Consider the following 27,405-nt stretch of genomic DNA (forward strand, 5'->3'; position numbering starts at 1 on the left):
CGGAATATTCCATCACGTTTGATCCCAATAGCTGTATCTGCGTTCTCGGTTGTCACTGCGTCTGTTACTGGTCGATACAAACCTGAATAGATGTTTCATTGCTGCTATTGTGTACAATCCAATTGAGTGCATTAACCGTTCTTCTACTCGTCCTAGGATTAATAAAGGGAATAGAGTGGAACTGAATTGAATTATAAGATCTGAGATCCATATTGAGATCTGATCGTTGAATGGCCTTCTCCCTCCTCAGAGTGACGTGATCTCCAAGCTGTGCACGTGTGTCATCTCTCTGGGCGTCTACCTGTCCATCTACAAGATGGTCCCAGTGGAGCGCTCCATAGACGACAGCTTCATCTCCTCCACACCCTTCTACCAGCAGGTCATCTACCTCTACCTGTCCATGCTCTCCCTGCGGCCCAAGTACTTCTTTGTTTGGACCCTGGGTGAGTGGAATGGGCCCTGGCTGGCCACTCATGAACACCAGTGGAAACGATGCAAATACAGAATCCCTCTCTTTATTGTTTGATATTCTTTATTTTTTTGAGAGTTGACATAGTTTGTGCAGTAGATTGTGTTACACTGCCCTCTAGTGGGTGTGTTAGGAACTAGCACATTCTCAGACAGCTACAGGACCAGTCAGTCTGTACTCACTCCAACAGCATGGTGATGTTAGCATGATACGGAATGGTAATATGTAGAATGAAGGGAAGATATCTTTCTTTTCAGTCGACTCAGTGGTCTTTTCTCTTTCATACAGCTGATGCCATCAATAACGCTGCAGGCTTCGGCTTCAATGGCTACACCAGACAGGGTGTCCCGCGATGGGATCGCATATCAAACCTCAGAATAATGGACATTGAAGTCAGTTATTGTACAATTTTTAAATACATCACACTTTTCAATCTGATTATTTGACAGTAAGACCAGTAACAATCTCTCCGTTTCTAATTCCAGTTTGCCACCAGTTTCAAAACTTTCCTGGACAACTGGAATATCCAAACAGCACTTTGGCTCAAAAGGTAAACAGATCAACTCAACCAGGACAAACAGCAGAGGAACCATGCTAGAGCTGTGCGGATGTTAAGTGTGTAGCCGCCATAACATCTGGTTGTTATGGTAACTCTGGGTACCTACTGACCTCTCCTCAGGGTGTGTTACGAACGCTGTCCCATCAACCCCACAGCGGCCACCTTCCTTCTGTCAGCCATATGGCACGGAGTGTATCCTGGGTACTACCTCACCTTCCTCACGGGCATTGCCATGACGATGGCCGCACGCGCAGTGAGTTGTTCTATCTCACCTTGAGCTAAAGTACATACTGTAAACTGCTGGAATACTTAGAGTAAATGAGGAGAGCCGAGAATGGGTGAATTTGTCAGTCGAGTTCAGGATGAGAGGGAGCACAGCTCCCCTGCTGTGGTAGAGGGAAGGAGGATAGTAATGAGACACAGCAAGACCACTGGGCACTGACCCTGTTCTCCTAAGGGTCTGTCTAGTGCCATTAGGACTTCAAATCTCCCTTTCTCTCTCCTCGCTATCTCTCTTGCTCACCCTGTCTTTCCCCCTATCTCTACCTCAGTCTCTTTCTTTTCCTCGCTCTCTTCCTCTCTCTTCCTCTCTCTCTCGCTTCCAAGAATAATTGTGACAGAAACGATAATAAATGAATGTGTTCTGAAAAGGTCTGATGGGTTGAAGCCAAAGCTCTAGCTAATGGAGTTTAGTTTAGTATAAATGAGGCCTGATATCTCTTCTTCAAACTTGCGTTTAAGTGCTTTACTTCTCTAGTAATTGGTAGTTTCTGCTTTTTTCTTGAGAAGTGGGTCAGTCAACTTCCTCAAACTTAAGATGTCTGATGGCTAACGATTGCTCTCTAAACTCTAAAGTTTGTGTTTTATTTTCATGGTCATTATTACTGTCCTGCCCTTGACTCCCAATCCATCATCCAACGGACGTCTTTACAGCATGATGTTTTTCACCTCATCTTCCTTTGTCTCTCCACAGATAAGACACAACGTTAGACCCCACTTCCAGGGCTCCCTAACACACCAGCGCATCTATGACGTCATCACGTGGGCGGGGACGCAGGTGGCCATATGCTACACCGTGGTGCCCTTTGTCCTCTTGGCCGTGGAGACGTCCCTAAAGTTCTACAAGTGAGTTGCACGGACGTCACACGAACGGTCAACAAGTCTCACGTCTGTCCATCTTTCCAAAACTGACCTTGAACGTAAAAGAATGCATCTCAATGGATCCCAGTGGACGACCACAGCATACGGCCCTGGGCGCAGAAGCAGAGCCATGTCCAAACACCTGTCGTTATAACAGAGGGATTACTCAATGCCCGTAAAGATGGAAAACTAGGATGGCATAAACGGAGAGAAAACGAGCTGTCTTATTATTCAACTGCCTTCACCTCATCCTCAAACGGTTAACGAGGCAGTTTAACGACTCGGGGACAGGGACCGTTCATGAGCAGGGATAAAACATGTGCAGGAGGTGCTCCGGTGGACTGAAGGCAGATCTATGGGGTCGTTGGGATGGGGGTGTGGTTATTAAATCAGCCTGTCTGGGTTGCTCGTTAATCAGGCTCGTTAAAGAAGGTAGAATGAAGGGGGCCGGCTGGTGGAATGTTAGGGGGTGGGACCTAGGCCAGTAGGTTCTGGGACACAGTACATTGTTTCCAAGGTAGCGACCAGAGGGGAAAGCTTAAAATCCCATAATAAGCAGGGTTATGTGATGACTGGATGCATAGTAAATGGGATTAACTGGCATTGATTTTAGATTGCGTAAAATGTGACCTTTCATCTCCAGACTGTGGCATTAGCTTCTATATTTGAGGCTGTCAATGACAGGATGACCTTCTCCTTTGAACCAGACCATTCATAATAATCAGTAAAGAATGACATCAGATGGGCACTATCTCATTTCTCCACCTCAAACAGCTCCTCATTTATATTCACCACGGAGCCTTCCTTCAGTGAACTAAACTTGTCCGTTCTTCTCTCCCCTCAGGTCTTGGTACTTCTGCATACACCTGCTCTGTCTGCTTCTGGTGCTGGTCCTCCCCGTGAAGCCCCGGCACCTGAGGGCCAAGGAGCAGCAGGCCAACAGCCTGGAAGGCGACAGCCAGCAGGCAGACAGCGGGAAACACAACCACCACTCGGCCACAGACAAGAACTGCAACCAGAAACACAAAAGCACATGAGGCACGGACAGCAGCCCACCGTGCCACACAGACACTGACACAGGCTGACACAGGCTGAGCCAGTCAGAGACCTCGGACACAGAGACAAGTGTGGTGACTGTGGGTTCTTTCACCCCCAGAGAACCAAATAAACAGATTCAACATGCAGGCGTCTACAACATGTTTCCAGTAGCAAGGACAACAGCAATCACTCGGACACAGAGAAAGGATCATTTAGACTGGTGTTTTTTAGCCCTATAAAAGGATATGTGGAATAATACTTACATTGAGCCTGGAGTTGTTAAATGAAAGGATGCAGAAGAATGCTAAATGTTTGAAGTTGCCTTAAACCCTCTCTGTACTCAGAAGTAGGCTAGTGGCCTGGTGCAGATATTTCAGGGTGTGGTGGTTGTGGAGGGCATCGGGTGGCTTGTAGCTTTAGGTAATGTGATGCAGTATTACCACAGTGGAATAGTTGGGGTTATACAGACAGACAGGCACTGTAGATCAAGGTACAGTAGAGGGTTTTTGTCATTGTCTGAAAGCCTCTAAATGAGGCGGAACACAAAAATGTGTGCAAATTAAATATACCATTTTTTGTCAGTTGCCAATTTCAAACAGGCCTTAGGACACTCTAAACTTACTTTAAAATTAGTTTCAATTTACTTATTTTTGGGTGGAGATTTCACATCTGTTTTTCATATCTGCTGCTTTCAATTGATTCTCGAAAGGGAGGGTAATTATGGGGACAGTTGCTTTTTATGTTTTAGTTTTGTATTTGTTTGAAGGGCTTTTAGGTGAAGTTAATACTCTGTCTTTATTCTTCTTCCACAAACAGTAGGTTTCCTCTTAGTTCAAATGTTTTATTAATCAATAATCTGCAATATCAAATATCGTGAATAGCTACACTTGTTTAAAAATCTACATTTAGGCTATGATCAGGGTGATAAATAATTGTTTACAACATGATTTTACAGTATTTAAATACTGTTTGTTGATAACATCCAGCTGTAAGTCTATGTACAGTTTGGTTGTGTAATTTGAGTTGTATGATGACATGAGATGAACATATGATATGTAACCATACTGTATGAGTAAATGAATGTGGGATGTGGCTCACAGTATGTTATAACATGTATGTGTTATAACATCTATGTAAAAATTAGTCACTTACCGCTTCATAACAAAGTCAATGATAAAGACTTACATTCATATTGTCAAGGTGAAGTCATTCATCAGCCAGACTAGAAACATAAAATGAAGATTTTTATGCCAACAATTTGGCTGTGGGGAAACCTGCTGTATATAATTTGCTCTGTTTGTTGGTTTGTTATGTTAGGGTTAGGTAGGTAACCATCTCTTGGGACTGCCTGTGGTGTAAGATAAGACAGGTTCCTAGTCTTGTTGTGTACTGTGACCCAAACACCCTATCGCCTTCTGTATCACCTTATAACCCTCTATAGTAACAAAAACCATTGTTAGGGAAAATAAACTACTCCTGGCCTCAGTATTCTGGCACACACAAAAGAGGGATATTAGGGAGGCTTTTCTGGATTTCAAAGCACACTATTCTAACCTTGGGCAGTCAGAGGAGCAGATGAGGCAGTGAATCTGATGGCAGTCTATATCAACCATTTTGGGGGAAGTTTTTTTTAATGAAGAGTAACAGCAAAGTAGCAGACACAATTGTTCTAACTGAAAACTTTTACCTTTTTCTTCCTAACATGTGCATACTCCTGCCATAATTGTGTGTATTTCTGTGATTCTTAGATGTTGGTGTGGTGTCAGAGTACACTGTATTTGTAGCTAGGGCATGTAAGCCCAGACGAAGGGAAGGAATGTCATTTTACCAACATGGCAACTTTTGCACTGCATGGCCACCCAAACCAGCAGAACAATGCAAACTGCTCCATATGTCCAAAGTGCCATATCATAAATGGCGCATATATGTTTTATGTTTGTGTGAAGAAAAACTGTTATTTTTGTGTCAGAAGGAAACTTATGGAAAGATTTGTATAACAGTACTTTGAAATCTGATTTATGTCGTTAAATAAAGAGAATTATTTTTAAACACTAATACAGAGAGATTTGAAAACAGAAGTTGCCTCATTTGTCACGCACTTAGGGAATGTGTCTACACAGTGATACATGTAGAAGCTGTGTGTGTTACTGAGAAATAGATATCATGGGCTTAGTTTGAAAAGTCCAACATTACACCTCTCTCTATTCACTTTGTTAAGACCTCTATAAATTCGATATGACTGAATATATTGTTGTAGATACTGTAGTGTGGGGCAAATCCCATGGCACGCACGGCCTTTTTAGGTAGGAGGGGTTTGAAAACCAATCAAATCAACAGCTAGTACGAGCCAGTGTAGCTGCCAGGCAAAAACACATTGTACACGATGGCTTGAAGAGGACACCTAACACATGTCGTGGACATTATTAATCCAGTTATTAAACATATATGCAAACAGCATTGGCACTTGTGACGCCATTGTGTTAACTTCTAAAAGTTTAAACCAAAAAGGTAAGCAATAACGCGAAACTAGTAGCTAGCTAGCTAGTCTACCCAGAACATTTTGCTTGCTACTTGTTTGCTTAATTGCTAATTTACAGTGGTAGCTAGATAGTCTAGATAGTCTAGCTACTGTAGCTAGACTTTCGCTGCGATGTCTGACGAATGCTTAGTTGAATCCATACCTAACTGTCTAGACATACTTGTTAATGCTATAGTTTGGGGGGTCTTGTTGAAAAATAAAAAGTTGTGGTCGCTCGAGCTAACGCGCGTTACCCATTAATTTGGACTACAGTACCAGGTGTTTTATGACTCTTGGCCAGGCTTTGCACTTAAATACTTGCTGTCAATGTATGTCTGATATAATCATTCAATATGGATAGGACGTAAGTTGATGTTTTTGGTATTGAGCTTAGTATTAGTGATTTGCGTATATATTTGCTTGCGTCAGTGTCATTGAAACAGACGTGACCTGTCACCATTGCTTGTTCTGTTGTTTTATGTACAGGCTAGCTACTGAAATTAAGACTCCACCTTGTTGTGACCAACTCTTTCCATGGAAATGTGTTCTCAGCAGTTTCACACCCGCATGTTTTACGAGCTGACTGTTTAATTTTAGAGATAAGTACTAAACCCAATGTACCCCCAGCAAAGTCCCAATAAAAAGTCCGAATTGAATTTCACGTTGTTGCTGTCAACAGTGTGGAGAGACCCGTCTTGGATCTGAGCCCCCCCTTAGGTATCACCCTGCAGTCTATTCGCATAAATACTACCAAAGTGCTCTCAAAGATGTACTTTAAAGCTGGGCTACCTATCAACAAATTTTTTAGCACTGTACAGTCCAACAAAAGGTCCCTGTCACCTAGCCCTACACTGCCCAGACTTATTCCAACAACTCCCTCATCCTTGAGCTTATAATAAAACAGTCAAGCAACAAGAGCTGAACACGTAAAGGCTTATGTCTGGTAATCTAGTTGTGTGCCTCTATTGTGTTGAGGGAGGGGGGGTTGGGGGAGTGGGTTGGGGGAGTGGGTTGGGGCGTTGTTCTGCCTCTTCCTCATCCATTATTCATTATAGGCAGGGGGATGTGTAGCCCAGGAGCGCTTGTTGATCCTACAGACGATTTGAGCGACAGTAATCGAAAAACAAGCCAGTGTCACTCAGTGCAGTCCAATTCAGACATCGCATCTGCGGAGGTGAGCTTCACATGAATATGTTGATTGCTAGAGTTTTGCTATGTTAGTTGTGCTTGAATTATTGCTTCCTTTACTCACTGGCTCCATCTCAGCTGTTCTCTTTGTTGGTGGTGTGTGTGCATCCTCACTGTGTGTTTTGTATCAAAGGTTTGATGTGTAAGTGTGGCGTCCTTCAGATCAATGCTGAGCAGAGAGGGGACAGGATTATTGATTGGTTGATTGATCGATTGATTTATTGATGACACTGTAATCTGAATGGTCTTTGTCCAGTGAGTTGTGTTGAGACCGGTAAGGACACAGACATGGGTGTGTCACTGGGTTCATGTTATGTGCCCATTGTGATTGGTCTGATTTGGGATTTTTCAGAAGAGCCTCTTTGTCACATAGAGATAATGAGAGCTTTAGTTAATGTCAGTTGTCTATGTTGAGGTCAAGGTTTACTGGCATATGTTTCTGCAAACTAGCCTTGTCTGATTCTGTCAGTGTTGATTGGCTTTGATGGATTTGATTGGCTCTCTGCTAAACCTAATCTGTGAACTAAAGGAAACGGTTGGAGAGACCTCCATTCTTGCTGTCACGTTCTTTTAAAATATTCCTCGCCTCAATATGACACAGTGATTTGATTGAGTTGTAATACTTCTGTCATGAGAGGAATGCACTTTTCTTGCAAGAGGTTTGTAATAAATTGAAGAATCGCAGTTCAGAATATTATGGCAAATTTGGCTGAGGACCAGGAGAGTTTGCAGATTATGATGAGTGATGATGAGCAGTGTAGCTGGCAACTGGCCTAACATGAGCAAACCATTCATGAATCTTTGATGATGTCTTGCAAAGAGTAAGGCATTGTCTGGATGCCTAGCCAGACATAATCATGAGTTAGCCAAGATAGCCCTGTGTCTATTGTGATAGCTTAGAAGCATGATCAAATGATGGATCTAAAAGCTTAAGCCTGTCCTTTAGACCACCAAAGCACTGTGAGAACTTTGCACTCATCCTTGATCTTCTGCTGCACTATATGCAAGATAATGTTGTATTTTGATTTGGATAAAAGCATCTGCCATATGGATAAAATGTCAAACCAAACCCATCTCTCTGGAAATCAAAATGTCTAGGCTGATCCAAAACCTTCATTTTATGATTACTGACCCGTTGAACTCAACACTGACGATGCCCTAAGAATCCCATAATCTCCCGACAGCTCAATGTTCTTATTCCTCTAATTTTTTTGTCTAAATGACAGCATACTGCCCCCTGCTGTAAGACGATGTACTGAACCATTGACAAACTTATCTTCAGTCTGATGGCCTATGTCTGTGCATCTTCCAATAAAAGTCCAATTTATAGTTAACTAGGCTCAGCCATGTCATGAGACTACGGGAGCATATACACTGCCCTAGCCTTAACACCAATTATATAGCTAGGCTAATCTTTGTTCTTACCATAGATTAGATTAGACTAGATCTAGTCTAGAGCTCCAAAATGAGGACAGTCATTTGCCTTCTTCCTAGCCTATTGTCTGCTTCTGTGTCTTGTCCCCCAGCCCGACTTTACGTGACTGCTTTGCTCTGCTTGTATTTACGTAGCCTCAGTCCTTATTAACTCACAGGGCCATATGCATGACTTGATTCAGATCTGATGGATAGGGAAAACCTTTTATCTGAAAGCCCAACTCATCAAAGAGAAAATAACACTAAACACATGTGAAACACCATTAGAACGTTGGTCGGGAAGTTGTCCCTGCACCACATAATGGACCAGACTGAAAACATGTCTTTTTAAGACTACTCATTCATTCATCCCCCCCCCCCCCCCCCCCCCCCCCCCCCCCCCCTTCCAAACAAAACCCCTGTATCCTCTCTGTACCTGATGGTGGGTAGGTGACCCATTGCCGTCATCATGGACACCACAACCTCTCTGAAGATGACCACCCTGGCCATCCAGAGCCTGTTCAGCTACGTGGAAGATGAGAACCTGGCCGCCATCAAGCTCCACCTGGACAAGTTCCGGGAGGTGGACAGTCGCAGCGAGGTGAGGCCCTGTAGAGATGGTGCACCTTGTGCCTTTCTCTGGGATTACAAGTACACCAAATCAATAGGCCAATTCAGATTACACTACCACACAATGGCTTTGTACACTATCACTTCATATAGTTCTAGTTTGAATGGTAACTTTTCTCTGTGTTAAACCATTGTCAGCATGGGACAGCTTTCTATATTGCATATGGTGCTTTATGAGCGAGGTGTGATTGGTGATGGAGTCTCTGTTCTCCTGTCAGAACGGCCAGACTCCTCTGATGGTGGCTTCAGAGCAAGGAAACATAGAGATAGTGAAGGAGCTCATCAGGAGAGGAACTAATGTCAACCTGGATGACGTGGTGAGCATACACACATGCACACACACACACATGCTAACACAGACACACTGTCTCTCTCTCTCATGTACACACATGCACACACACGCTCACACACACACACAGACACACACCACAACACACCAAACAAAAGACAATCCCAAAATGAAACCAAACCTAAGACTTTGTTTTTCTATTGAGAGTCAGACCTTGTACTTTCCCAATCACAACCACAAGGTTCAGGACTACTCAGGTCAGGTAGCTCAACATTTAAAATCTTGTCTGCTCTCCTCTTTTTCATGCACAAAGCACAACACCGCAGGTTAGAACAGGGTCATTGTAGACGCATGGTATAGAGGGGGGCATGCTGACCAATAGGCTTTAGAACTCCTAGCTTGCTGAACTCACCCCTGTGGGTTGATACTTATCTCTATAATGATCACCTTCTGAGGGCCATATGCCACTAGTTTGGTGTAAATACAGGGTATTCAATCTGTCCCCACCCCACACACACCTTTATCCATCAAAACACACACATACACAAAGAAACTCTGTTCACCTCATACCCACAGTCAACCTGTTATTACATCTCCCAAACACACCCACTGTGACTCTCACTAGCCTGTAGTGAGAGAAGACAGTCAGACCAGCGTACAGTCTCTCTGTCTCACACGTCTCTTTGCCTCCGTTACCCCGCATCCATGAGCACCTGGTACGACCAGCTGGTAGGTACAGCGCCTACCAGGACAGTGCTGTGATTGGTGGTCGTCCACGGCGACGTGCGCTCCCGTTGATTGGAGTGTCCGTGGTAACGGACCAAGTGGTGGTGTTATTTTGGTGTGCTACAGGACTGTTGGACGGCTCTGATCTCGGCTGCCAAGGAAGGACACGTGGAGGTGGTGAAGGAGCTGCTGGAGAACCATGCCAACCTGGAGCACAGAGACATGGTGAGAGGGGCTTGGGACGGGGGGAGAAGGAGGAGGGTGGAGAAGGGGGGGAAGTGGTGAAAGTACCGTACCTGTTGAGAGGATTGAGGAAGAGAAGGGAGAAATGGAAGGATGGTGATGGAGGGAGTGAAGGAGAGAGGATAAGGACAAGAGAGGGTGAGGAGTAGGGAGGAAAGGAGGTAAGATAGGAGACTGTCGATCGGACCTAGATGGTCTCCACAGGATGCGATATATTATGTTCCCTCTGTGTGGAATAGTGCACATGTTCAGTCTGTTCAGTCTAGGCTGGATTGTAGTGAATCAAGCATTAGCCAGTGAGATACACAAGAGACACAAATCACATTACTTTCAATATGATGTCTCCTCTACTTAGGAAATTGCATTTGCCATTCTCTGGATGGCTGACTGCATGAATCCATTAGTTTGTTCTAACTTGAATCTATATGCTAGCCCACTCAGGAACATGAAGTGCTTTGTTTTCAGTAAATGCTAATGAGTGAGGCTAATTCTACATCTCTGGAAAGGAAAACGTCAGTATATCCCTCTCTCAAACGGTTGAAAGTTTGAATTTTATGTGAATTATACAGGAGGGGAATTCAAACCTATTATTGACTTCTGTATGCAGACTGTGAATGAGTCCTCTCGACGACTAAAATCACTCTCAGTACAGCATTTCTTCCCGGTGGAAAAAGCTGTCTTGATGAAGGCCAGCAGTCTGAAAAAGACTAATATACTAGCCTATGTTCTTATTTAGGACCTCATACTCCTAAACTGTGACTCAGGCAGGAGTCAAGGCAGGAAAGACACAGCCAGCCGGCCTGTCAGTCAATTAGTCGGACTGGTAGGCAGACAGTAAGGACAGAACTGTGTGTCTAAGCTGTCCTGGTGCCAGCCTGTCTGTCTGTACTATCTATAATGACAGATGAGATTAGAGCCACAGGTTGGCTACTGTGCTGTTAGATTAGATTACACGGGGCAGTATGACATGCAGTATATATAACTCCATGGTGTTAGGGAAAGATATATATATATGTATATATTCAAAAAATATAGATTTTAAATTTAAAAAGGACCATGTTGTTTAAAACATAAATGTAACCATTTAATTTACCATACCAGATTATAGTTTCAAACCAATTCACATCTGTAGTCCCATAAATACGAAAGTATGAATATCACCTACCTCCCTGTGTGCATATGAGTGGGCATTGTTTTTCCATGAGTCTCTGTGTGTGCGTGCAGCTGTTCCTTCTCCTGTCTGTATGGATAACTAGTTTGCTTGCTTCCTGGCGGCCTGGCTCTGCCTACAGTAAGTATGCATATTCATACTTCAAGTATGTGTCCCTGTGTGTGTGTCTGTCCAGGGGGGCTGGAGTGCCCTCATGTGGGGGGCCTACAAGGGCCGGGTCACCGTGACCCAGATCCTCCTGGAGAAGGGAGCCAACCCCAACATCACTGGCCAGGTAAAGTACGGTAGAGTGCACTGCTCTTATCTAACCCTGCTGTAGAGCTTTCCCTGGGGCCGTGTGTTGACCAGCGCCCTGTGCCCCAGCAGTACAGTGTCTACCCCATCATCTGGGCTGCAGGACGAGGCCACGCGGACATCGTCCACCTCCTGCTGCGGTACGGCGCCAAGGTCAACTGCTCTGACAAAGTAGGTAGTAGGTGTTTCCTGAATTCAAGTAGGTGGTTCCTAAATGTAAGGATTAGTAGGTGGTTCCTAAATGTAAGGATAAGTAGGTGTTTTCCTAAATTTATAGTTGGTGTTTCCTAAATCTAAAGACAAAAATAAGATACCATAGCACCTGACTAGTGTTTATTCAATGGAATGATTAAGTCCCTGTGTCTCTCTTCCCTCCTCCTCTCTCTCCCTTTATTCCCTCCCTTCCTTTCCTTTCTCCCTCCATCTCTGTCCATTCTTCTCCCCCCCCCCCTCAGTACGGCACCACTCCTCTGATCTGGGCCGCTAGGAAGGGTCACTATGACAGTGTGATGCACCTGCTGATGAACGGCGCAGATGTGGACCAGGAGGGAGCGGTCAGTGCTGACCTGTGACATCATCCTCTCATACATGACCTGGGACATCATCCTCTCATACGTGACCTGGGACATCATCCTCTCATACATGACCTGCCACATCATCCTCTCATACGTGACCTGCGACATCATTCTCTCATACATGACCTGGGATATTCATCCTGTCATCCTAAGTGACTTCACAAACAAAACTATCTACACTATAACAAATGCAGGAGTTGTCTGCCAGCTTTATTGTTGACACATTGTTGACCTGCACTGTCATATAAAACAAAAAGGCCACGGTTGTCAGTCAATAGCACTGGGTGAACATCCTTTCTCCCCAAGTCAGCAAGTCTGGTAATCCTTTCAGAACTCGATGACGGCTCTGATTGTGGCGGTGAAGGGGGGCTTCACTGAGGTGGTGAAGGAGCTTCTGAAGAGGAACCCCAACGTCAACATGACCGACAAGGACGGCAACACAGCCCTGATGATCGCTGCTAAAGAGGGCTACACGGAGATCGTGCAGGACCTGCTGGACGCAGGCACCTACGTCAACATCCCAGACAGGGTAAGCACTGCTACCCAGGCAGTCAAGACTGTTTTTGATCTAAACAGTGGCTCTCATTGGGCTAGCCTTGGCCTTTGAATTGGTCCGAAACATGTTACTGGGTCTGGGGGGGGGAAAACCCCAATTTAAAGGAGTTCTCAGCAGGGTCAAGGGTTTGTTAGTGTTAGATAAAGAAAATATATATATTCGAAGAAGATTTTGCGTAGACACAGTATTCTCCCCTGTGTTGTGTGTGTGTGTGTTGTGTGTGTGTGTGTGTTGTGTGTGCTAATGGTGTGTGTGTGTGTTGTGTGTGCTAATGGTGTGTGTTGTTTTCCCAGAGTGGAGAAACTGTGCTGATCGGAGCCGTGAGAGGAGGCCATGTGGAGATCGTCAGAGCCCTGCTCAACAAATACGCCGATATTGACGTCAGAGGACAGGTAGTGGTCCATCTCAGCTTACCCTGTGTCTGTTTCTCCACATCGGATAGCTGCAGATCAGATGGTGCACAAATATCCTCCAAACATGAAACCACAGTCTTGAGCCGTACCGGTATTGAGAACAAACACTGCATGCCGGCCAAACACTGGCTCTTTAGTTGGATAATATTAATAATTAAATGAAAGTAAATATGAAATCACAATTATATATAGTTTATCATTTGTATCTATTGCCAGTGATTGCTATGCATGTTTTGACTGGGGATGGGTAGGGGTAGAGCATTTTAGTGCAGATCAAGAGGATGCTGGTTCAAATTTCCCCCTGTACGTTGCTTTAGATAAAAGTGTCTCCTAAACAAACGCATGACATTACACTCTGTCTTGTAGGATGGTAAGACTGCCCTCTACTGGGCGGTGGAGAAGGGCAACGCCACCATGGTGAGAGACATCCTGCTGTGTAACCCCGATACTGAGAGCTGCACCAAGGTGAGGAACCCAGCAGCTTGGAGCTGTCCACTCCAAACACCTGCCATCAATCTCCAATGTGGAGGGTTTGAATTGTAAAAGATAAAATAAAGAATCTCTGCTTTACCTGCTTCAGTACTTGGAAGTCTGATCCCGAATGCTGGTTCTGTTTTCAGGATGCAGAGACCCCTCTGATCAAAGCCACCAAGATGAGGAACATTGAGATTGTGGAGCTGCTCCTGGACAAAGGGGCCAAGGTATCCGCTGTGGACAAGGTATTGTGGAGAACCATCACCTTCATCTGAAAATGACCAACATGGATAACATTAGTATAAATGAATGACATTAAGAAACGGTTATGGCAACATTTGACTGTAAGGTTACATGAACTACCATGTTATTGTAACATTTCTAATTCAAAATGAATGAATCTTCCCCCTCCTCCAATCCTCCTCCAACTCCTCTTCCCGCGCCTCTTCCGCCTCCTCCACTTCAGAAAGGAGATACGGCCCTCCACATCGCCATCCGGGGGCGGAGCCGCAAGCTAGCTGAGCTCCTCCTGCGTAACCCTAAAGATGGCCGTCTGCTGTACCGGCCCAACAAGGCCGGGGAGACGCCCTACAACATCGACTGCACCCACCAGAAGAGCATCCTCACCCAGATCTTTGGAGCCAGTGAGACATGACTCTTTAATGCATCAGACCACCAAGTGTTGCCATTTCCACTATCCACTTCAGCCTGCGAGTCTGTGGCCTCACAACTGATCTATGAAATCTCTCTCTCTCTCTTTCTCCCTGTCTTCTGTCTTTCCATATCCATCCACCACCACTCTTTCTTGCTTTTTGTCTTTCTTTCCACCCCTTCTGTCCACCCCCTCCCCTTCTGTCTGCATCCCTCCCTTCTCCCAGAGCACCTGTCTCCTTCTGAGTCTGATGGGGACATGCTGGGGTATGACCTGTACAGCAGCGCCCTGGCGGACATCTTGAGTGAGCCCACCATGCAGCCTCCCATCTGCGTGGGCCTGTACGCCCAGTGGGGCAGCGGCAAGTCCTTCCTGCTCAAGAAGCTGGAGGGTGAGAGAGTCGTGCTGACTGGCTTTGTGTATAGATCCACCTTTGGCATCCCTGCTGACTGCTAAAACCGTGTACCCAGTCTTTCCTCTGTTTTGTAGAAAAGGAGAAAAACGTCAATTTTGAAAGGTCAGGTTTTTTTTTAAATTGTCTCTTTGTTCCCTCCTTTTCCCCATCCTCCATATTCCTCTATTTTCCTCCTCTCCCCTCCTCTTCCTCTCCCACCCTCACCCTCCTCCTCCTCCAGATGAGATGAAGACGTTTGCGGGCCAGCAGGTGGAGCCACTGTTCCAGTTCTCCTGGCTGGTGGTGTTCCTCACCATGCTCCTGTGCGGTAGTGTGGCCCTGGTCCTCGGCTTCACCGTCGACCCCAAGCTGACCATCGCCGTCTCCCTCAGCCTCCTGGCCCTGATCTACATCTTCTTTGGTGAGAAACCGGCCGCTCCTTCGCTCAGACACCTGTCCACTCAACACAGCTAGAGTGACTGTTTACAACAACACCTTGGTTTTCCTGAGAGTAACACAGCCCCTCAGACCTCAACCGGGGTGTGCTTACATTCAAGGTGACACCGCAGGGTGCGATAGCTCCCTTTTAGTTCTGTCACGTGTGTCATTGTTAGTTGTTGTTGGCGCTTATTGGAAGCCTCTCTCCCTGTGTGTGTGTGTGTCTCCAGTGCTGGTGTACTTCGGGGGCCGGCGGGAGGGCGAGAGCTGGAACTGGGCCTGGGTGCTGAGCACCCGGCTGGCTCGCCAAGTGGGATACCTGGAGCTGCTGCTCAAGCTCATGTTTGTCAACGCCCCCGAGCTGCCGGAGCAGACCACCCGCGCCCTGCCTGTCAGGTAGGATACAGGACACACTCACACTAGAGAAACACACAAACACACACAGGTACACCAGAAAAGAACAAGAACGGCCTGAGAAACACTGCCTTACACAATGTGGGATAGTTTGTTCTTTCTCTGTTTGTCTCTAATGGTGTGGGTGGTGTGTGTGTCAGATTCCTGTTCACAGACTACAACCGTCTGTCCAGTGTGGGAGGGGAGACGTCCATGGCAGAGATGGTGGCCACCCTCTCAGATGCCTGTGAGAGGGAGTTTGGCTTCATGGCCACCAGGCTCTTCAGAGTCTTCAAGAACGATGAGAACCAAGGTACTGTTATCCTTTCCTCACACAGTGTTCATGTAAAGCCTATTTTACCTTCCCCCCCAGCCCACCTAACTTATCTCCCTCCCTCTTCTCTCTTCAGGTAAGAAGTGGAAGAAGACCTGCTGCGTTCCGTCCTTCGTGCTCTTCGTGGTCACCCTGGGCTGTCTCATCACAGGCATGGCCCTCCTCGCCATCTTCAAAGTACGACCATTTGATACACTCTGCCATACCCACCATCTCAATACATTATCCCCATGTCTTTTTTGAATACAATCATTTGTGTGTGTGTATATATCATGATATTTCAATTGTTTTAATATAAATTCACAGGTGGACGGTGCCAACCTGACGGTGAATGCCGTGCTCATCGCCATGGCGAGCGTGGTGGGGCTGGCGCTGGTGCTGAACCTCCGCACCTGGTGGCAGGTTGCTGACTCGGTGCTCAACTCCCAGAGGAAGAGGCTGCACAGCGCCGCCAACAACATGCACAAGCTGAAGAGCGAGGGCTTCATGAAGGTAGACACCTCGCCATCTCACGTCTACGTGCACACCACAGCACACCACAGCACACCACAGCACACCACAGCACAGCACACCACAGCACAGCACAGCACACCACAGCACACCACAGCACAGCACAGCACACCACACCACAGCACACCACAGCACACCACACCACACCACACCACACCACACCACACCACACCACAGCACAGCACACCACAGCACACCACAGCACACCACAGCACACCACAGCACACCACACCACACCACAGCACACCACAGCACAGCGCACCACAGCGCACCACAGCGCAGCACACCACAGCACACCACAGCACACCACAGCACACCACAGCGCACCACAGCGCAGCACACCACAGCACACCACAGCACACCACAGCACACCACAGCACACCACAGCACACCACAGCACAGCACACCACAGCACACCACAGCGCAGCACAGCACACCACAGCACACCACAGCGCACCACAGCGCACCACAGCGCAGCACAGCACACCACACCACAGCACAGCACAGCACACCACAGCGCACCACAGCGCACCACAGCGCAGCACAGCACACCACACCACATGACAAGGACAAGAAATCCCACTGTGCACAGACATTTATCTGAAATAGTATGAACTGTTGTCACCTCACCCTCTACAGCGCTCTTCATGTGATAGATACAACAATCAATCTGTATTGATATGTTTAGATGGACTGACATGGGGTGTTCCTGTTCCAGGTGTTGAAGCATGAGGTGGAGCTGATGTCCAAGATGGCCAAGACCATCGACGGCTTCACCCAGAACCAAACACGCATGGCGGTCATCATTGATGGACTGGATGCCTGCGAACAGGACAAAGTTCTGCAGATGCTTGACACGGTGTGTGTGTGTGGATGTGTGTGTGTCTGCACATGCATAAGATGCCACAACAGAACACAAAACATGTACGCTTCCATGGGGACTGGGGAAATGGCCAATTTAGCCGTTATCACTTATCAAAACACACAAGGCATCTTTCATTTACTCAATATTCAAACTTAAATGGTCAAGTGCCCATCTGGTGATTTTACAGTGGCTGAGGGAGGGGGGAAAGTAGGACTCGCCTCTCAAAGGGACTTCTCTCCAAGACAGTCCACACAGTAGCCCTCCTGTCCCTGCCTGCTGCCTCTTACGACTCCTCACTAAGATTCTTCTACCCCAGCTTGGGGAAATAGAATTTCCTTTCGTCCAAATGTCATTTTAAGGGGGTAATCCCCCTGTGTTTGGCTGCCTGATGTGTGTGTTAATGCAATCTTCTTTCTCCACAAGATGAGCCCCCACCCTCCCCCCTCCCTCCCCCCACCCTCCCTCCCTCCACCTAAGAAAGAGTCCCCTGTTGGATAACTCACACTGCCCTTCAGCCCTCTGCAGTCTTCCTCATTTCTCCCTCTAGATCTGGATTCACAGATGTGGAAAACCCCCAGTGTGTGCACTAGTGTAGTCATGTCGTTTGGAAACACCGGGTCTGTTAAGCAGCTGTCAAGTTATTTGGGACTCTTGGCACACTATTCGTCAATGCATATTTTTCTTCATTTATTACACAATTGTTTGACATTAACAAATAATAGAGTTAATTAATGAAATGATCAAGGAACTCAAATCAGTCTTTGGTCCCTTGACCAGCCAATGAATACAGGCAGCCCCAATCATACAACAAATTTACTCAAGTTTTCTTGACTTGGAGGCATTTTGTCCTAATTCACCCCTGTACCAAACCAACCTGCTGTTCCCCTCCGCCACCAGGTGAGGGTGCTGTTCTCCAAGGGGCCCTTCATCTCCATCTTTGCCAGCGACCCCCACATCATCATCAAGGCCATCAACCAGAACCTGAACAGCGTGTTGCGTGACTCCAACATCAACGGCCACGACTACATGAGGAACATCGTCCACCTGCCTGTGTTCCTGAACAGCAGGGGCCTCAGCACTGCCAAGAAGCTGTGTCTGGCTGCCTCCACCAACGGAGACCTGGCCGGAGCAGAGGGTACGACAGGAACACACAAACACATACACACGTGCACACACATATTCACACACACATTCACACACACAGATACTCACAAATAGACATATTGGGATAGGTACAGCCTATAGTAGTTACAGTGATTCATTAAAGAAAGCAAACTAGACAATGTGTAAAAAGACCTTCATCTCTTGTGTGTCATTTCCTTTTTGCTCTCTGTCCAGGCTGGAACGAGGACTTTGACAGGAAGCTGTCCCAGAACAGCCTGGGAGATCAGGCCAAGTTTGGCAGCAAGAATGCCCTCAACCGTAGGGTAAGATCCCTTCTAACTAGGCTTTCATCCTCTCCTTCTTATCCCTTGTCTCCATCTTACCCCTCCCTGGCTTTTCCCAATGTTCCCCCTATTACTCTTTGATTCTCCCTGCATGTTACACCCAGCTCACCCAACAGTGACGGATGGTTAAAATAAATGCCCAGCTCTATAATTCAGAAGTTCCCAATCTAGTTTCAGCGAAACACAGATTCGATTTTCCCACGGTGACACAGAACAGGCCTCATGTAATAAGTTCGACACATAATGGATGACACAATGTACTACGAACACCAGCCCTAGTTCCCCCCCGGCACTGCGGTGGTAAGTGTGGTTAGGGTTAGAGAGCCGGAGGAGGGAGTAACAAAGAGGGAGAGGGAGACTGAGAGAGGGGGAGGGAGGGAGAGAGAGGGAGAGAGAGAGAGAGGGAGGGAGAGAGATCGAGAGAGAGGGAGGGAGAGAGAGAGAGGGAGAGAGAGAGAGAGAGAGAGAGAATGTCCCAGAGGAGCCTGGATAATTGATGTAATATGTGTTTATCCTTCCTGCTGCGATGCCACTGCCTAATGACAGGGCGGAGCAGCGGTGGTCCCTGTGACAAAACACTGGCACCAGGTCTGCCGGCAGGAGGCTAAGTGGCTCGCTATCTTCCCCCCGCGACGCCCAGCTAGCCTGTTTGTTGCCGTGTTTGTTTATTGGGAGCTCCTGATTTATCGGCCTTCTTTTTAGATCCCCTCGTTTCTGGTCTGTTGTCGTGGCCTGTGTGGCTGCGTTGTGGAGCAAGGGCTTTGTTTCCCCGGCGTTCGCAGGACGCCTCAGCGGAGCCTCTTTATGAGCACTGCTTAACAGCGGAGGAGGGAAGCATCCTTTAATTGTAGAGTCGTTGATTGCCGCACCAGAGTCTATCTTTACTCAATGGTATGGGATGGATGGAGGAGAGAGGAGGAGGGAAGCTGTAAACAGTCTGGGCGCTCCTCTCTAGCCTGATGTGAACTCGTGAGAAGTCTAATTGCGTTAGCACTTGAACTGCGTCAGCACTTCCGATGCTGTGCATGTTGACTTCAAACAGCACAATATGGACAACCAGATCCATCCCCAGATGAGACCATATAATGCAGAGCCCAGTCAGAGCCCGGAGTAGGGGAGTTGACTCAGGGCCAGTCCAGCTGGCGGTGCTGGTGGGGGCCCCGAGGGCCATCCTGGCTGGGCAGAGAGGTAGGTCACAAGGCAGGCTTTACAGCTTCCAAGACAGCCTAAAGCCTCCCGTGACTCAGGGAGCCCTCTCCCATTGTACCATGAGTGTACCTGCCAGCCCTGGATTCCAGACAGCTCACAGTCTACACACACTGGAGCCTGGGTAACCTGACTGGAGATTAGTCTACTGTAGCCCAGTAGAATGTGACACCTAAACTGTATCAATTAGAGCTCTTACTAGCAGAGCAAAATTCCAGGCTTTTGGAAGTTTACAGTTATAATAAACCTTTTTATGTCACATGAATAAATGAGCAATGAAAGAAATAGATTTATGTTGCTGATAAATAGATTTATCATTTATTCATTTATCAGCAACATTTTGCTATGGATAATTCCTATGGGAATACCCTTTTGCAATCACAGCTGTTGTCGTCGAATGATGAGTACTAACCAAGGATGAATAAACTGTCAGCGTGTCCGCTGGTACACAACAGGGCCTTTCATTCTGTCGGATCATTTTGATTGTCCACAACCTATAGTGTGCTGATGGCTGTGGGGCCTTGCAGACAGGGGGTTCATTGTCATCCACAATGGTTACAAGTGTGTCCTTATGTCCAAATATGGTCATTTCCTGCACATTAGCGTGTGCTTCCACGTGGTAATTGGCTGTGGTAACCCCCTGCCGGCGTGCTGGCGAGGGAGGGAAGGAGGGAGGGATGAGATGGGTGAAGGAAGGGGAGGAGGAAGGGTGGCAGACGGGATGAGAGGAGCAGGAGGAGGGGGGGGGGATGAGTTTGTTCTAATGTGAGACAACATTTCCGTTTCAGAAGACTTGTCACATGCTGGAGCCCCCAGCAGGCAGCAATGATGTCATGGTCACTAACTCAGTCAGGGTCAACCGGAATGCAGATCACAGGGGGGGGGGATGAGGCCAAAGCTATTATACACAAATACTGGTGTTGTGATGAATGCCGGATCTCAGAACATTCAAACTGAGAAGAACCATTAGGTGTAACCCTGACCTCTAACTCTGTCCTGGTGACATGAACGCATGTGTGTGTGTGTGCCTACATGCAGGACACGTATCGTCGTCGTCAGATGCAGAGGACGGTGACCAGACAGATGTCGTTTGACCTGACCAAGCTGCTGGTGACGGAGGACTGGTTCAGTGACATCAGCCCCCAAACCATGAGGAGGCTTCTCAACATCGTCTCTGTCACAGGTACACTGCGCAACATACATCAAGACTTGGACCTTTTTATTGTCAAATACTCCTTCAATACACCTTCAAGTACTTTTCAGAGACTCCTCGAAACACTGCTTCCAGTATTGTTCCAAATAGTAATCCAAATACACCAAATACTCCTCCAAATAAACGGCCAAATAACTAAATGCGACAGCAAATGTTTTCATCCAAAGAAAAATGCTTTGTATTACTCAAAGGCCACGATACTTCTTTGGAGCTACATTATATGCAGGTCTCCTCTCAAGCCCTTAGCAATAGACTTAAAGGTAAAGTACAATGTGAACTAGGGAAGCTTAAGTTCCAAAGTGCAGATTTCTATCGCTAGATCAACGGTGCATCAGTGTTTGCTACTGGCTGTGATTCCAGGTCGCCTGCTGAGAGCCAATCAGATCATCTTTAACTGGGACCGCCTGGCGTCGTGGATCAACCTGACAGAGGAGTGGCCGTACAGGACATCCTGGCTCATCCTGTTCCTGGAGGAAACAGACGGCATCTCTGACCAAATCACCCTCAAGACCATCTACGAGAGGTCAGCAAACTCAGGCCGAAGACTCTCGCGTATCGTCAGCAAACGACGTGTACAAAACACACTCTCTCACTGCATGAATTGACTGGTGTAGATCAAGATGGCGAATAAATAGGCAGCCACAGCTATTAAAGGGAGTTGCTCTAGAGGGCATGAGACAAAAAGAGTCGATAAGAGAACACTACAGCATATTCTATACATATGATTTTGACCACTAGATGGCAGTAGGCAATCTTCATTTACACGTTCTTACGACGAGGAATACTGAACCATCTCTCTAAACCACTGAGCAACAATACCGGCAGAGTTCTGTACTTGATCATGTTGTGTAGGGGATTTAAATGAAAAGTAGCGTATCTTAAGTTATTCTCGTGCATTCAATTATTTAGTGTTATCCATGATAAATGGGTCAGAGACCGTTTTAAAATTTAAACGATATGAGGAAGTAACAATGAGTGGTGCTTAGATTCTTCAGACCAGGTTCAGGCCTAAAGCAAGAGGAGAGGAAGTAAAGAAGGAGGAGGTGAGAGGGAAAGGAAGATGAGATGAGGAAGGGTGGAGGAGGAGAGCCTAAATCTGAGTCATTAGGATTGAAGCTGCTGTTCATCTAAAGCTGGCCTTTAAAGGTTGGCCCCTGCTACAGTCCACAAGAGCCTGGCCTTCCTGGGGCATGGATGTGTCAGTAGGACTCAGTGTCACCCAGCCCTACCACACAGCAGTGCCCAGCCCTACCACACAGCAGTGCCCAGCCCAGCCCTACCACACAGCAGTGCCCAGCCTAGCCCTACCACACAGCAGTGCCCAGCCCTACCACACAGCAGTGCCCAGCCCAGCCCTACCACACAGCAGTGCCCAGCCCTACCACACAGCAGTGCCCAGCCCTACCACACAGCAGTGCCCAGCCCTACCACACAGCAGTGCCCAGCCCTACCACACAGCAGTGCCCAGCCCTACCACACAGCAGTGCCCAGCCCTACCACACAGCAGTGCCCAGCCCTACCACACAGCAGTGCCCAGCCTAGCCCTACCACACAGCAGTGCCCAGCCTAGCCCTACCACACAGCAGTGCCCAGCCCTACCACACAGCAGTGCCCAGCCCTACCACACAGCAGTGCCCAGCCCTACCACACAGCAGTGCCCAGCCCTACCACACAGCAGTGCCCAGCCCTACCACACAGCAGTGCCCAGCCCTACCACACAGCAGTGCCCAGCCTAGCCCTACCACACAGCAGTGCCTAGCCTAGCCCTACCACACAGCAGTGCCCAGCCCTACCACACAGCAGTGCCCAGCCTAGCCCTACCACACAGCAGTGCCTAGCCTAGCCCTACCACACAGCAGTGCCTAGCCTAGCCCTACCACACAGCAGTGCCTGAGCTAGCCCTACCACACAGCAGTACTTGGCCTGGCTAAGACACTTAGCAGATCCTAGCCTGCTGCAGGGCTGCTGTTGGCTGGATGCAGACAGAAATGTGTTTGTTGTTTTGTTTTTTTCTTTGAACATTCAGCCTTTTATGAATGCTGTAATGAATGATGGTAGATACTAGGGACTTGATATAGTCAGAAACATCCCACTCATCGGCTCAGCAGCCATAGTAAAACAGTGGATCCTGTTTGGCTTAGTCTCTGGTCAAATATAGGCATAGTGGCATTGTCCTTGCCGACTTAACCACCACCCACTAGTGTTATTGTGTGTGTGTGTGTGTGTTCTGGTGTATCTATAGTTAGGTGAAGACAGGAAGCTGCAGATGAATGTAGACGCAGTGCTGAGAGGTGTTTATCTGGAGGACTCATCTCCCTGATAACACTGAGGCGTCTCTCTCTTCTCTGTTTCTGTGTCTGCATCTTCCTCCAGGTCTCCATCTTTTCTTTGTCTACCTCTTTGTATCCGTCCCCTCGACTATCTCTCCCCACCCTTCTCTCTCCCCTTCCCCCCCCAACCCCCTCTCTTTCTTGTTGCTGTTCTTTCCTCCCCTAGCTGGGGTTCTGTCACGTGGTCCCATCAGCCTCTTTTCATAGCTGGCTGTGTGACTCACACTGCATGGGTCTCCTTGCGTCGGACAGACACCTCCTCCCGCCTCCCTCGACCCCAGGCCCTGATGGTGCGTGCCTGCTGCAGGACGTAGGGGCTTCTCCCCTCCAAACGGTCTGCTTGCGGGCAGCATGTAACTCCACCTGACCTCCCATTCCCCTTTGCACCCCCACCCCTCCTTCCCATTCATTCCAGATCCCCCTCTCTGATCCAGTTGTGCACCAGGCTTCTTGTTCTAATGCCTGTCAGACCATGGTCATTTAGGTAGTTGTCAAAGGCCTAATCGAATAACCCCATCTCGACTTCTAAGTTTGCCCTTGCGTGCGAGGCCAGCTCCCCGTAGCGTGTTCTGTGCTGTACCAGAGCCTTATAGTGGGACGTGTTGTTGCCAGTGCGACACACGAGAAACGGGCTGGGGGGTGTGATGTTCATTTATGTGTACACCAGTGTCCTGCCTCTCTCCTCCCACCGCCACCAGCACTAAGAAGGGAATATATTACTGATGAAGTGTGTGGATGGGTGAGTCAGCCCCTTATAGGTCAACTGTCGACCCATATCTCAGTCACAGGGACCAATCGCTCTCGCTCTTCCTCTCTCGCTCTCTCGTTCTCTCGTTCTTTCTCTCCCACCACATCAGACAGCAGCCAAAGACGGGGCCCAGCCGGTGACGTCGCTGCATTTGTTTCGACGGGAGAGAAAAGACCATCCATCCCCACCACAAGACTTGAGTGTAGCCCCGCTTTGCACAAGTACCAAGCAGAAAACGAAATCAATACAAACTCTATCTCACACCGACAGGCAGTCAAAAGCTGTTTATAGCAACTTGTGTGGCAGCAGCTTGCGTGTGTGAAATATTGGAAGTGTCATTCTCAGAGCACAGCGAGAATTGTACAGATTATACCCCTGCCAAAATAGGCCCTCCGTCTAATCTGATACAGAATGTGTATAATCTGCTAATAATATCAGCCATTTTGCCATTAACAGTCCGACGGTGTTGCCAAGATGGTCTAATGGGTGAGGTTTTTTTTTGGTCAAACAAAGATGACTATGTCCTGTGCGGGATTTTGGTCCAAATCACACACATGTTCACTATATATAGTGTATACTCTCTCACACACACACGCACACAGCACGGCTAACTTGTTTGTCTCACTTGCACCTCAGGGAAAACTAACAAATGACACCTCGAGCACGGAGCCAGACAAGCGGGCTGCCTAACACACTTAGACAAATTGAAAGCCAAACAGATGACGAGTGTTACGGAGAGCTCTGCATTTCTAGCTGTCAGGTGTAGAGCCCCGCTCAACACGGTGGTGGGAATTGTCGTTTCTATCTTGGGTCAATTGAATTTAAGAGTCCAGAGTTGTGTGACGCAGTGACAAAAGGTCAAAGCCTCCCTACCCCCGTGGTTTGTATACAAGTACATTTATGCTTCACTAAATATTATATTTTAGAAGTGTAGATACTGTACTTTTGTATGGATGCTGTTATAAAACCAGATTTGACTTCAGGATTCACTTCACGTCGTCAGCGCTCAGCGTCTTCGCACCCTCCACCTTGTCCCTGCTACCAGGGGCGCTAACACAGCCTGCTTTGGAGATGACAGAGAAAAGAGGAGCAGAGATCTCAGGCTGGCTGGCGGTCAGGTGCTGGTCAGGATGTTCGGGGCAGGATGAGTCCTGTCAGGGCCTCGGGGGAGTCTATTTCTGGAGCTCAGATCCGAGATTTTCAGCGTGAAAAGTGTTGTTGGTTCGCAGAGAAAGTTCTGGTCTGGTTCTGACATCTGGTGCCCTGTCTGTGCCAAGATGCCCCTCTGTGGTACGCGTGTGTGCCTGGCGCGGTACCTGAACCTCGCTCCTTACACACACACACACACACACTGCTCAAACAAACATACTTTACACACTTCCAAACACCTCTCTCTCACACACACACACACCAACACCTGACACACACCTCAAGCTCTCACTCCGGCACAGGAGCATATGTCACCCCCTGCTCCTCTAGGTATCAGTGTAATTTATCAGACCCTGAGATGTGAGACACACACACACACACACACTCCTCTGAAGAAGCAGAAGGCTTGGTAGAACCTGAGAAATTATTTTCCTCTCTAGCTACTTATTCTAAGCTCTAACCATATGGTTGTAGTGGGCTGGCTGTAGATCACCGGTCACGACTGTCTCATTCCATCCAAATGGGTCTGCAAAATGTTTGGGCCTTTAGCTTGACAGCACAGTCATGGCTTTCCCAATTGGCTAGTGTTAATGTCCAGATATTCACAAAACATTGACGTTAATATTACTGGAATTTCAAGTTTGATTTGATTGAAGTCATATCTTGCATTGTAACAGCTACATGAGTACTGTACTCATTTCACTGTACTAACTCTGGCTTCAGAAATGGAACCATGAATGTTTATCAGTGTGCTGTCACTGGAGTGTCTAGTGAGGGATGAAATAACTTGTCTATTCGGGCCCTTGCTTTCTCTCGGTGTCCCTCCTGCATTCATCCAGAGAACAATCAGCTTTTCTCCTTTCTTTCAGTGTTCGTCTCTCTCTCTGTCTCTCTCTCTGTCTCGCTCTCTCTTCAGCTTTACAAGCCCTTCCACGGCCACCTCAAAACTTTTAACTAATGACACTTGAAATGAATACGTGCAAGGCAATTTGGTCTAATTAGGTAGACTCTTTTCCCAAGTACTGAAACATTAAGATGACACACTGTTCATTCTGGATTACTTTAATTGGTACAATTATTGTAATTTGGTCTCAATTACGCGTTGAAACAGAAGCGTTTTCTGAAGCGCATGTGGGTGATTCCCTTTATGTAAAATCCTAATAAGCTCTGAAATGCTTTGCCTCGAAAGAAAAGATCTCTTTTATCCCTAGAATACTTCTGAACTTTTTCACCCTGCAATGAAGTCTTAAACAACTTTCTCTCTCTCTCTCTCTCTCTCTCTCTCTCTCTCTCTCTCTCTCTCTCTCTCTCTCTCTCTCTCTCTCTCTCTCTCTCTCTCTCTCTCTCTCTGTAGCCTCTGTAGTTTATCTGTATTTCCGTCACGTACGAACGAGACTTGTCTGTACGATCTCGATGAGTGGCGGTTAACAGTGGTGCCGTTTCTCGTCGCCTCTCCTCCTCAGAGGAGGGCCATTGTCCCTCGGCTAAATCCTCCAGGAGCCAGCTCGCTGGGAGGAACAAGACAACTTGTAATTCAATAGCTGCTGTCGTTATTTACCAGGAGGCCCTAAAGCTCTCTAAATGATAAAGCTGCTGAAAAGCCTTCTATTTTCCCCACAGTGAAGACTATCTCACTCTTTCACCTCTTCTCCTCCTCTCTCTCTCTCTCTGTGATTGGGGGCTCTATTGAGTCAACATACTCCGTGACAAACGGTCTGACCTGCAGATAGGAATAATGGGGTTAGGATTGGAGAGAAGAGGGCAAATGAGAAGGAGAGAAAGTGCCATAGAGAGCAAGAAGAAGAGAGAAGGGTGGGATGAATGTTGACAGATTGTGTAGTTCATTGTCTGGAGTGTCCACATGTTGTCATGTGCCTCGGGTGTTGCATCTTGGAGTTTGGTGGTAGTCTGTCCAGGTGGTGCTCATGAGCACACCCGTACACCAACACACATAGACACACCTCCCTCCTCCACCCTGGTGCCTTTCATATGGTCATGTTTGTCCAAAGGTAGCGGTCTTGGGCTGTCC

General features: G+C 47.4%; 2 protein-coding genes across 2 annotated transcripts in view; both read left to right on the top strand.

Moving 5' to 3' along the window:
- mboat2a (membrane bound O-acyltransferase domain containing 2a) overlaps window positions 1–5,261 on the top strand; it is a 34,622-nt gene extending 29,361 nt beyond the window's left edge. The window contains exons 8-13 of the mRNA XM_047015119.1: window positions 251–443; window positions 758–861; window positions 955–1,019; window positions 1,149–1,281; window positions 2,002–2,153; window positions 3,013–5,261. Coding sequence (XP_046871075.1) covers window positions 251–443; window positions 758–861; window positions 955–1,019; window positions 1,149–1,281; window positions 2,002–2,153; window positions 3,013–3,205 — 840 coding nt within the window. The 3' untranslated portion in view covers window positions 3,206–5,261. The remainder of the gene's footprint in view (window positions 1–250; window positions 444–757; window positions 862–954; window positions 1,020–1,148; window positions 1,282–2,001; window positions 2,154–3,012) is intronic.
- A 262-nt stretch (window positions 5,262–5,523) lies between these two features.
- Window positions 5,524–27,405, top strand: part of kidins220a (kinase D-interacting substrate 220a) — a 38,199-nt gene continuing 16,317 nt past the window's right edge. The window contains 23 exon segments of the mRNA XM_047047528.1: window positions 5,524–5,714; window positions 8,776–8,926; window positions 9,174–9,272; window positions 10,097–10,195; window positions 11,560–11,658; window positions 11,748–11,849; window positions 12,134–12,232; window positions 12,585–12,782; window positions 13,103–13,201; window positions 13,589–13,687; window positions 13,843–13,941; window positions 14,163–14,340; window positions 14,575–14,739; window positions 14,984–15,163; window positions 15,411–15,576; window positions 15,735–15,886; window positions 15,984–16,084; window positions 16,214–16,399; window positions 17,136–17,276; window positions 18,180–18,417; window positions 18,621–18,709; window positions 20,975–21,119; window positions 21,510–21,672. Coding sequence (XP_046903484.1) covers window positions 8,795–8,926; window positions 9,174–9,272; window positions 10,097–10,195; window positions 11,560–11,658; window positions 11,748–11,849; window positions 12,134–12,232; window positions 12,585–12,782; window positions 13,103–13,201; window positions 13,589–13,687; window positions 13,843–13,941; window positions 14,163–14,340; window positions 14,575–14,739; window positions 14,984–15,163; window positions 15,411–15,576; window positions 15,735–15,886; window positions 15,984–16,084; window positions 16,214–16,399; window positions 17,136–17,276; window positions 18,180–18,417; window positions 18,621–18,709; window positions 20,975–21,119; window positions 21,510–21,672 — 3,029 coding nt within the window. The 5' untranslated portion in view covers window positions 5,524–5,714; window positions 8,776–8,794.

Source organism: Hypomesus transpacificus, chromosome 3 (genome assembly GCF_021917145.1).
Source record: "Hypomesus transpacificus isolate Combined female chromosome 3, fHypTra1, whole genome shotgun sequence".
Lineage (NCBI taxonomy): Eukaryota > Metazoa > Chordata > Actinopteri > Osmeriformes > Osmeridae > Hypomesus > Hypomesus transpacificus.